General features: G+C 40.8%; 1 protein-coding gene across 1 annotated transcript in view; it reads left to right on the forward strand.

The window, feature by feature from the left end:
- The window catches only part of SLC4A4 (solute carrier family 4 member 4), a 508,661-nt gene that overhangs the window by 333,335 nt on the left and 163,623 nt on the right, over nucleotides 1-11,703 (forward strand). Inside the window, exons 9-11 of the mRNA XM_007942789.2 lie at nucleotides 2,660-2,814; nucleotides 4,408-4,521; nucleotides 5,888-6,062. Coding sequence (XP_007940980.1) covers nucleotides 2,660-2,814; nucleotides 4,408-4,521; nucleotides 5,888-6,062 — 444 coding nt within the window. The remainder of the gene's footprint in view (nucleotides 1-2,659; nucleotides 2,815-4,407; nucleotides 4,522-5,887; nucleotides 6,063-11,703) is intronic.

Below are 11,703 nucleotides of genomic sequence, written 5' to 3' on the forward strand. Positions count from 1 at the left end.
AGAGCTGGACCCCAAGGTTGAGGGGCTTTCACCCAGCCCCTAGAGCCTGGCACTTTGAACTTGGACTTAAAGCCTCCAAATTGTGAGAATAAACGCCTGTTTGTTAAGGCCATCTCATTTGTGGTATATTTCTCATCAAAGTGGCACTAGTTAACCAGAACAGTTGGTTACCAGGGGTGGGGGGAGGAAGGGAGGGAACACTGTTAGATAGAGACAGGTATTGATTTGGGTGGAGAGAAGGGCAACATACCAAATGTAAGAGATCAACATGGTGGCATTGAGGAAGAGGAAGACATAGAGAGGTAAATGGGAGGTACAGACAACAAAGATGAACCCTTTTGCACATACAGTACTGTGTTGTCAGTGAAGGAAAACATTGATCTATGTGTGGATAGATGGGTGGACAGGCTGAACTATTAGGTATGTCTATGCAGGGGAGAGTGTGCCCATGACCATGTATAGGGTTAGCAGACAATGTTTCTATGAGTATATTTGTATGTTCTGTGAGAATTCCCAGGTAAGAAGAGCTGACAAGGGACAAGGTTGTAGTCATGTCTTGGCCCTAGCCAGCTACCCAGAGGGAGTGAGTAGTCGGACCTGTGGGCTTGGGTCCATAGTCTCAGGGAACATTAAACTCAATTGGCATAACATACTATGCAAAAACATTGTCCCACATCCTACTTTGGTGAGTAGCAACTAGGATCTTAAAAGTTTGCAAGCAGCCATCTAGATGCTGTGATGGATCTCTCCTCATTCAGAGTGAAGAAGAATGAAGAAAACCAAAGGCACATGGAAGCAATTAGTTCAAGTGACTGATACACTGTGCGATCCTCAGCCTATTTGACTATGAGTCCAGAAGAACTAGATGGTGCCCAGCTAGCATTGCAGCCACTCAGGGGGATCTCTGAAGGAAATCCTGCATAGAGTGGGAGAACAATGTGGAACAAAACTCAAAATCATTAAAAAAAAAAAAGGGGGGGGGGACTGTGTTTGCTGTCTGATAGAGCCTGATGGAACCCCTGAGACTATGGCCCCTAGCTGCCCTTCAATTCTGGAATTGAACCCACTCCTGTGGCTTCCAGCCAAACAAAAGACAGGCATATGAGCTGAATATTTACATTAGGTAGATACACTCCTTGGAGTGATCAATCATGGGAGAATAGAAGGACTGAGTATGCACAAGGAGATAGCTCAGGGGGCAGGAGTGCATGGGGGAGAAGGACACAGGGAAGAGGTAACTATCAGGAGAAAGTAGGAGGGGAGCTGTTGCATTGTGGGAAATTGCAGTCACTGTCATGAGACAAAGTGTATGTGAGTTGTTGTATGGAAAGTGAATTTTTGTTCTGTACACTATCACCCAAATAAGAATAAAAATTTTAAAAATAATAATAATAAATAAATAAACGTAACTGCATCGGAAACCCTGTGGGGCAATTCTTTTCTGTCCTACAGGGTTGCTATAAGTCAGATGTGACTTGGCAGCAACGGGTTTGGTTTTGTTTGGATAGTAGGACGTAACAAGGGAAAATGAAGTTGAAGATGGTAGTGTCTGCCACTAAGTATACCTGGTGCTTTGTATTGCCTTCCTCTCCACCCCACAACCTCTGTTCAGTACATATTATTTGTTTTCTAAGTTTGAAAAATTCTTGTTGGAAAGAAGAGCTGATTTAGTAGCAGTTCTTAAGAATAGTCAAGAGCATTGAACAGGTGCCATCTTCCTTTCTGGAGACTAAAGAATTTGACTTCTGAGGTATGAAAGACTTATTTGTATAGACCTTTCAGATGATTGGCTAGGTTAAAGGAATGGCACAATTGACAAAGAAGATTATGCACATTCTGGAAGCTCCTCCTTTGGAGGTACATAAAAGTCATGAGTTGTTTGCTGCCTTGGATTCTTTAAGGAGCTCTGATGGTACAGTGCCTAAGGCATTTGACTGCTAACCAGAAGGTTGGTGGTTCCAACCCACCAGCACTAAGGGGAAAGAAGAGGGGGCAATCTGCTTCTGTAAAGATTTACCCCCTCAGAAGCCCAATGGGGGTTGCTATGAGTTGGAATCAACTCTGTGGTATTGAGTTCGGGTTGTTTTGTTTTATTTTGGATTCTTTAGTTGCTGCTTTACCTAGAGCTAGGCAGATAATTATCTGTTAAAAGTCCTTTTCTCTGTGTGTTGCCAGTATAACGCAGATTTTTCTTTCTTTAATCGTTAACATAAGCTGTGTGTTTGGAAGCTGCAGTGTTTGAATTTTAACCTGATCTTAACACTCAGCTTGAACTTTCTTTTCCTAGTTTACCAGCAATTGTTTGTCCAAGCAGTTTTTATTTTTAGGGAAATGACTTTTCGTTATATTTCTCCAAATCATTTTCATCTGGGTTCCATAGCGACTGTATCAGCTATGGTACATACCAATGGAAGATAAGAACAATTTTGTCTAACAGTATTAATAGAAGAAAAGCACAGTTATTTTCATAGCCCTCTACCTATGATCATTGGGATTGTAATCTGAAGGCTTAAATATATTGGGATAAAATGAATAATAGGAAATACAGCAGCATAGATATGGTAATATTACATTGGATTATAAAATGCATTATTCAGGTTTGATATAATATGAGGCATGTAGAGAGTGTTCTAATTGGATCAGTTCTATTATTCTTTAGGTATTCCATGACATTGCTTATAAAGCAAAAGATAGGCAAGACCTGATTGCTGGCATTGATGAGTTCCTGGATGAAGTCATTGTCCTTCCTCCTGGGGAATGGGATCCAGCGATCAGGATAGAGCCTCCTAAGAGTCTTCCATCATCTGACAAAAGGTAAATTATCAGACAGTTGGAGTTTTCAGTTGCTGGCACATCCCTGGAAAGAGGGTTATGTTAGATGATGAAGTGGAATCAGGTTAAACCAAAAAACTCAAACTCACTGCTGTCGAGTTGATTCTGACTCATAGTGACCCCTCCTTGGGTTTCCAAGGTGGTATCTCTACGGAGGTAGATTGCCCAACCTTCCTTCTGAGGAGTGGGAGCTCTGGTAACATATTGCCTAAGGCACTTGACTGCTAACTAGAAGGCTAGCAGTTCAAACCCACCAGCCGCTCCTCAGAAGGAAGGTTGGGCAATCTTCTTCAGTAGTGATACTGCCTTGGAAACCCAAGGAGGGGTCGCTTAAAGTCGGGTCTGACTCAAGGGACATAACAACAACAACAACCTTCTGAGGATTGGCTGGTGGGTTCAAACCACCAGCCTCTTGGTAAGCTATCAGATGCCTCTAGCACCAAGCCACCAGAGCTTCCTGCTGTCATATTTTCAAGTTCCCATTTAACTTGTTGTGTTATCTGAAATGAGTCACATATGCCTTGGTTCCACATCCTCTTAGCATGTAAAATGAATGTGATTTGCTTTGATGTTCTTTAATGATTACAAATTAGAGATCTCAGGTTATAATATTGCATCACAGAGACTGTTAGACGTTTCGTGTGTGCTCTGTACATGTTGTTGTTCCCAGGTGCCATTGAGCCGATTTAACTCATAAACCAAACCAAAACCAAGCTTAATGCCATCGAGTTGATTCCAACTCATAGCGATCCTCATTGGGTTTCTGAGGCGGTAAATCTCTATGGAAGTAGATTGCCCAGTCTTCCTTCTGCAGAGTGGCTGGTGGGTTTGAACCACCAACCTTTTGGTTAGCAGTCATATGCCTTAAGCACTATACCACCAGAGCTCCTTAATTTAATTTACAGTGACCTCATATAACAGAGTAGGCCTGCCCTATAGGGCTTTTTAGGAGCTCTGGTGGCATAGAGCCTAAGACATTTGACTACTAACCAGAAGGCTGGCAGTTCAAACCCACCAGCCACTCCTTGGAAGGAAGACTGGACAATCCACTTCTGTAGAGATACTGCCTTGGAAACCCAAGGAGGCGTGGCTGTGAGTGGGAACCGACTCAGTGGCAGTGAGTTGTTGTTTATTGTTGTAATCTTTATGGGAGCAGATCTCCAGGTCTTTCTACTGTGCAACTGATGACTGGGTTCAAATCACCAACTTTTGGTTAGCAGCAGAGCCCTTAACCAACTGCTCCACCAAGGCTCCTCCCTATACCCATAAATTTAAGAGTTTAAGAAACTGAGTGAGATTGTTAAGATGAATCCATTTGATAGAAATCTATTATTTCCCAGACAAAAGAGTTTTCCTCTTTTACAATATACAGTTCATTCACCTTTCCTATTCATATAGTCATTTATCTTGACTCTAAGTATACCACTTTACAAATTATTTGTTAAGATAGCAGAAAGAATACTCTTTCTCCCAGAAGATATTTATCCCGTATCTTCTTTAACTAGTGCATGGTATAGCTGAGAAGTAGATGAATGAAACAAACTAATATTTTCTTGGGCTTTGTTGTCTTGTTAGGAAGAATATGTACTCAGGTGGAGAGAATGTTCAGATGAACGGGGACACACCCCATGATGGAGGACATGGAGGAGGAGGTCATGGGGATTGTGAAGAATTGCAGCGAACTGGACGGTAACTAATGGATCTCCTTTTGTCATTCATGATGAGGCCTTCCTGAGATTTAAGTTTCTTCTCATCTTTGTATTAGCATTTTATTCACTGTATTGTTCATTTATCCATCTAAAAATATATTTATAGTATAACAATTAATCCCAGGCATTGGGGATACAGCAATGAATTTAACAGAATTCCCTGACCTTATAGAACTTAATTTGTAATGGTGGGAGATAAACAATAAACAAATAAATGCATATGGTGATGGGTTTATGGGAAAAAAATAAAGCAGATATATAGAGAGTTTCACAGTGGAAGAAAGTTTTTATGATTTTAGATAGGGTGGGCAGAGTTCTTGCAAAGAAGGTGACTTTTGAGGAAAACCCTGAGACAGATTGGAGACAGACCATGTAGATGTGTAGACAGAGAATGTTCCAGGTGGAGGAGCCTACAATACAGTATGCCTCCTTTGTGCCAGTATGACAGGAGTAGAGGGAGTGAGAGGGGCTTTAGAGAGTGTCAAGAAAGAGTAGAAGAATGTGTGTTGAAGGAAGCCTGAGTAATGTGGCAGTTTTTCCATTGGGCTTTCATGTTTCCATCTCTTCCCTGTATTTTTACTCAGTAGTAAGTAATATGTTGTAGAAATGAGCAACTCACAAATAGTTCACTTTTCTGTCTCCTTAGTGTGCAGCTGGGAATTCAGGATTGATCATGAGGCTACATGTGGAATGCACGGCTCTCTCCTTCAGATCCTTACCTCAAAGTCACTTTCTCAGGAGGCCTGCTCTGGCAACCCTATTTAAAATTTTAATCACCACTCCCCCAGCACTTCATAACTCTCTTCTTCACATTATATTCTTTCCCAGATATCGATCACTGCATTTTACCTATTCGTCATGTTTGTGTCTGTCCCTCTCACAATAAGTAAACTCTACAAAGGCAGGGATTTTTGCCTGGACTGTGTTCACTGCTGTATCTCCAACACCCAGAAGAGTGCCAGACATTGCAGGTGTTCAGTAAACATTTGTACAATGACTGACTGAATGAATGAATAGGGATGGAAAAGAAACTATGGCAAGATTATAAATGGCCATATACAATATGCTCACATGTTTGGACATTTATCCTTATGCACCGTGAGAAAGTTTAACTCATTAACACAGAAAACTCTCACCTACATGACATCTAATTTGATGACCAAAAAAGTAATAGAAAAAATTTTATTCCTCTACAGATTCCAGGTTTCATCTTTAGTGGTCAGATAGTATGTTGCCATTGATTAAAGCATTTTAAATACAAATTATTTCTGGTTTAGTGAGTTATCTCTTGGTTAATTTGAGGGTGATTTATTTCACATTGTCACGTTTGCTTTCTCTCTGCCCAGGTTCTGTGGTGGACTAATTAAGGACATAAAGAGGAAAGCACCATTTTTTGCCAGTGATTTTTATGATGCTTTAAATATTCAGGCACTTTCAGCAATTCTTTTCATTTATCTGGCAACTGTAACTAATGCTATCACTTTTGGAGGCCTGCTTGGGGATGCCACTGAGAACATGCAGGTGGGTATGATTTTGGGGAGGACACAAATAGTACAGCCCAGATTGCCTTCCTCACCCCAGCATCTCAGTTAGAAGCAGATGGCCTTTCAGTTACTCAGCGTGATTTTCTTTCTTTTGCTGGATGCTGCATTTTACTTTGCTTCTGGCCTGCTGCTGTATTTCTAGCATTTTAGTAATTATAAAAATAGCTCGGTGAAATCTGGCTTGAGTCACAAGTGGGGAAAAAAGGGAAGGAAATGAGGATATACAAATCTATTCGGGCAAAAGCATATCAGCTGCTTTATTTTTGGGCAGTGCACAGGTTTAGTTTAGCTCTTCCACTATATGGACTATCTGGACCATATACTGTTAAACTTGATAATCACACTCTTATCAGGAATGCATGATTAGCTCCGTTTGACACATGAGCAAATAGAATCATCAAACAATTGAGTGATTTTATCAAGATTGGGTTTCCATATCTACAGGTAGGTATTTCACCTATACCTGCAACTGCCTCTCATTAAGCTGTAAAGATTAATGGCTTGACTTACATTGTATTTTGTATGAACCAAAATTTGTTTGTTACTTTGCAGCTGGCATTTGCCTTCCGTATGCATGAATAATATGAGTCTTGTCAATAGAAAAGGTATTTTAGATTCCCAGAAAAAAATGTAAAAACAACTGTTAGTTCATCTAGTCATTTTAAAACAATCCCTGGTGGTGCAGTAGTTGAGTGCTTGGCTTCTAACCAGAAATCAGTTGGAACCCACCAGCCATTCTGCAGGAGAAAAGATGTGGCAGTCTGCTTCTATAAAGATTATAGCCTTGAAAACCCAATGGTACAGTTCTATAGTTCTACTCTATCTTCTTGGCTCACTAGTAGTCTGGAATCAATGCCACAGCAATGTGGTTATTCATTTTAAAGAAATAGGCATTGTACTAGGCACTGAATATACAATAGTGAGTGAAGCTGCTTTCTTTATGAAAACAATCAGATTTGAGCCCTTTTCAAACTCTGACCTCCTACTTTACTACTTATTACTGTTTAACCTGTATGATATTCATAAGTTAACAAGCCAGCTTATTATTTTATTTTTTGTAACCAGCTGATTCCAAAGGTTTGCTTTTCTTCCACTGCTGTTTTCTTCCCTAGCCACATTCATGTTTCAGATTTCTCCCTACATACCAAAATGAGATGGAGAAAAACTGTAACATCTATGTTGACCCAAGTGAAAAGGGAGACGTTACTTTAAAAAGTTGTATACCCAGTCCTCACTTATTGACACAATTAGTTCCAAAGATCAGGTTTTTATAAGAAAATTGGTGTTACATGAAAATGGAGAATGACTATATCAGATCACTAAATGGAGAATGGCTACATCATTATATAACTGCCAAATTGCATCATTACATAACTACCAAACCACTGAAAATTCTGGCCCAACCAAGTTGACCAACAACCTTAACTGTAACAGTTCATGTTACTCTCACCTCACACTTTGTACCTTGGCATTCATTACTGCCAGACATCCACCGTTAAAGCATAAAAAGGGACCAGTGCCCAGAGAAGAGCATCAAACTTGGTAAAATAGAGGGTGAGTGAAAAAGAGGAGGGCCATCAACAAGGTGGATTGGCATGGTAGCAGCAACAGTGGGCTCAGGTATAGCAATGATTGTGAGGATTGCAGAGGATCAGGCAGTGTTCTGTGTTGTACGTGGCTCACTATGAGTCAGAATTGACTAGATGACACGTAACCAGCAATAGCAAATGCAAAGTGTCGGATATCAGGTTGTTGATAAGTTAGGAGTAGGTGTATTTTAATTTATTTAAGTGCATTTTTATCTTTTAGCCCTTATCAATTGCTACGTTAACATGTTATCCCAAATATAGAAGCTTAAAACAATCATTATAGTATTATCTCTCGTAGTTTTGGGGGTTGACAGATTCAGCTAGGTGGTTCTAGTGCTGGTCCTTATGAGATCGGAGTTATCTGAAGGCTTTACCTACATGTGCAGTACCTGATCTGAGATATCTGGATGAGTTGGGGTTTTGTTGAACATCTTGCTCTCTACATGACTTGACCACATTACTAATTTGGGCTTTTTCACAACATGGCAGTCACAGAATAGTAGGACTTACATGAGCTCTAGCCTCTCTTGAGCAAAAGTTCCATGAGACCTAGGGAGAAGCTGCAAGGTCTATTTAGACTTGTTCTCTCTTCTACTGGTCAATCATCATTGGAGGGCCAGTCTGGAGGCTGGTTACCCCAGCCCTCCTTCTCCTATTCCATATAGCTTTGTGTTAAAATTACTTACAAGTAATGTGCATTTTGGAGCACAGTTCATTTTTATATTACAAAATGTTATGGTTTATTATATATGTTGTTGTTGTTATGTGCCCTCCAGTCAGCCCCGACTCATAGCGACCCCTCCTTGGGTTTCCGAGGCAGTATCACTAGGGAAGTAGGATTGCCCAACCTTCCTTCTGAGGAGTGGCTGGTGGGTTTGAACCTCCAGCTTTCTGGTTAGCAGTCAAGTGCCTTAGGCACTGTGCTACCAGAGCACCCTTATTATATGTAGATAAGTAACATTTTATCATACTCTATTATTATAATAGGAGCTCTGGTAGCATAGTGCCTAAGGCACTTGACTGCTAACCAGAAGGCTGGCAGTTCAAACCCACCAGCCACTCAGAAGGAAGTGATACCACCTCGGAAACCCAAGGAGGGGTTGCTATGAGTTGGGACTCTATGGCACATAATAACAACAACAACATTATTATAATAATGTGTTGTACTAAAATATTATCAAATCCTTATTGTTTAATAGAAACCACAATTAAAAACATTACAAAATTGTAGCCAAACGACAGACTTCTCACATGCAAGAATTTATGACCCATTCTAGCAAATATCATATGGCTTTTTTTGATTTGCACCACATTAGATGGATATGGCATTGGAAAAAATATAAAATACAGACAGCCTGGTCTGAATAAATTATACTTGGTGGACAAAATTCAAAAGGACCAGAGGAAGGGAAATTTTTCTCAAAGCAATTCCACAGAAATAAGGTGACAGGTCTGACATGATAGAAAAAAAAATACCATGTTACTTAATTGCTGTGAGCCAGTAGTACTGTACTATAGCTAACCAAAGCATGTATGGCACTGTATGCAGAGGTAGTGTTGCATATGTTGTTTTTGTGTGCCATTGAACAACCCTATATGACAGAGTAGAACTGCTCCACAGAGTTTCCTAGGCTTTAATCTTTACATGAACAGATTGCTGGGTCTTTTCTTCCATGGTGCTGTTGATGGGTTTGAACTACTGACCTTTCAGTTAGCAGGCAAGTACTTAACCGTTGAGCTGCTAGTGCTCTTTAGTGTTTCAAACAAAACAAAACAAAACAAAAAAACCAAACCAACTGCCGTCAATTCCGACTCATAGCAACCCTATGGGAGAAGGTAGAATTGCCTCAGAGTTTCCAAGGCATTATGGAAGCAGATTGCCACATCTTTCTCCCACAGAGTGAAAATTAAACTCCCTACTGTTGAGTCGATTCTGACTCATAGGGAGCCCATTGGGTATCTAAAGCTGTAAATCTTACAGAAGTAGATTGCCCCATATTCTTTCCATAGAACTGCTATTGGGTTTGAACCACTGACCTTCTGGTTAGCAGATACTACACCACCAGAGCCTTATCCACTATGCCACCAGAGGTCCTTAGAGAGTGACTGATAGGTTCAAATTGCTGAGGTTTTGGTTAGCAACAAGGGCTTTAACTACTGTAGCACCAAAATTCACTACAGTGTTGCAAATAGAAACCATGAAATGATTGTCTTTGTTACATTTTGCATTGACTACATTTGTTGGCCCACTGTTCTACTGATGAATCATGTTGTAGAGAATTTGGATACAATGTAGCTGAACCTGATTGGAATATTGCAACACCTGTGAGGAAAGACTAACAGTACTGGGTGCTGGGTTCCATAAACAAAGGGAATGAGTTGCAAACTTAAAGCCTGCAGGGGCCAGGTGCCCAAAACAACAAAAAACAGTTGCTATGGAGTTGATTCTGACTTCTGGCGACCTCATGTGGGTCAGAATAGAACTGTTCTCCATAGGGTTTCTAATGGCTGATTTTTCAGATCACCAAGGCTTGCCTCTGGATGGACTCAGACCTCCTACCTTTTGGTTAGCAATTGAGTGCCTTAACTCTTTGCCCCACACAGGGGTTCCACAGGGACCAGATAGGCCACATAAATGAGAGAAGAGGGCTGGGTGGGGACTATAACTTGAGGGCTTATTCTCCTTTGGACGGAGGCAGTTGCCACAGCCTTGTTTGTTCCCATGTGAGTGTGCACCCATTGTTGTTTCATTTATTGATTTTAAAAGAAAAGTTGAAAATTCAAATTTTATGTGAAATCTGGTGGTTTTTAAGTACTGATAACTCATTAACATTTTAAAAATAGCATTGTGCTGGCCAAAGAATACACATCAATGTATTGCTGGTTAGAGACCTACAGCATGGGGAGTAGAAGCCAAGCATGGTAAGATACAATCATGAAGTATATGAAAAGGGTGTGCCCCCCCCCCTTTTTTTCTCATTGATGAGTCAAGAATGAAAAAAATTAGATTCTAACAGTAATGTCAGTAATATAATTGTTATGAAATCTGATATAATTAAGTTATTCTTCATGTATGTGATTGGCATACCAAGTAACTGAAATAGAAATCAAGTGGAATAGAAAGCACTATAGTAGTTCCCTGAGGCCCACATTAAGAAGATAACCGCACAATAAGAAAATTTAAGAAAACTGTAATTAATAAGGTAATAGAAGCTTTTGGGGGGCAGTGGTAGAATTTGTACCTGTTGTTGTTATGTGCCGTTGAGTCGGACCCGACTCATAGCGACCCCTCCTTGGGTTTCCGAGGCGGTATCACTACAGAAGTAGATTGCCCAACCTTCCTTCCAAGGAGTGGCTGGGGGGTTTTGACCCGCCAGCCTGTGGTTAGCAGTCAAGTGCCTTTGACACTATGCTACCAGGGCTCCCACCCACAGTGTGGGAAACCTGGGTGTGAGTCCTGACCAAGGCACTTCATGTGCACCCACCACCCATCTGTCGGTGGAGACTTGTGTGTTGCCAAGATGCTGAACAGGTCTCAGGGGAACTTCCCCACTGAGACAGACTAAGAGGAAAGGCTTGCTTATGTACTTCCATAAATCTGCCAGTGGCTGTCTTAAGGATCACAACAGTCTGATCCCATTGTGCAAGGGGTTGCCATGACTCTAGGACAGCCAACAAGAACAACACAGGCTTTTGAGAGGGTAGTAAGATCTTTCACAGTATATAGGGACTTTCTTATAGAGATAATTTCTAAACACATTTTTTTCATTATGTTCTTATTGAGATGAGGACATAATGACATTTCCTATGTGTTAATTTATTGTCTTTTTGCAAATGAATGGAATTCCTTTGTACAACATCACAAGACTTAGCTTCAGAATACTGCATCTGAGACTAGGTAGGGATGTTATCTGTTAAAGTCTTTTGTTGGTTCTTGTTGTTGTTAAGTGCCGTCGAGTCGTTTCTGACTCATAGCGACCCCATGCACAGCAGAACGAAACACTGCCCGATCCCGTGCCAGCCCCACAA

Source organism: Orycteropus afer, unplaced genomic scaffold (genome assembly GCF_000298275.1).
Source record: "Orycteropus afer afer isolate SDZICR_OR568_19922 unplaced genomic scaffold, OryAfe1.0 scaffold00098, whole genome shotgun sequence".
NCBI lineage: Eukaryota > Metazoa > Chordata > Mammalia > Tubulidentata > Orycteropodidae > Orycteropus > Orycteropus afer.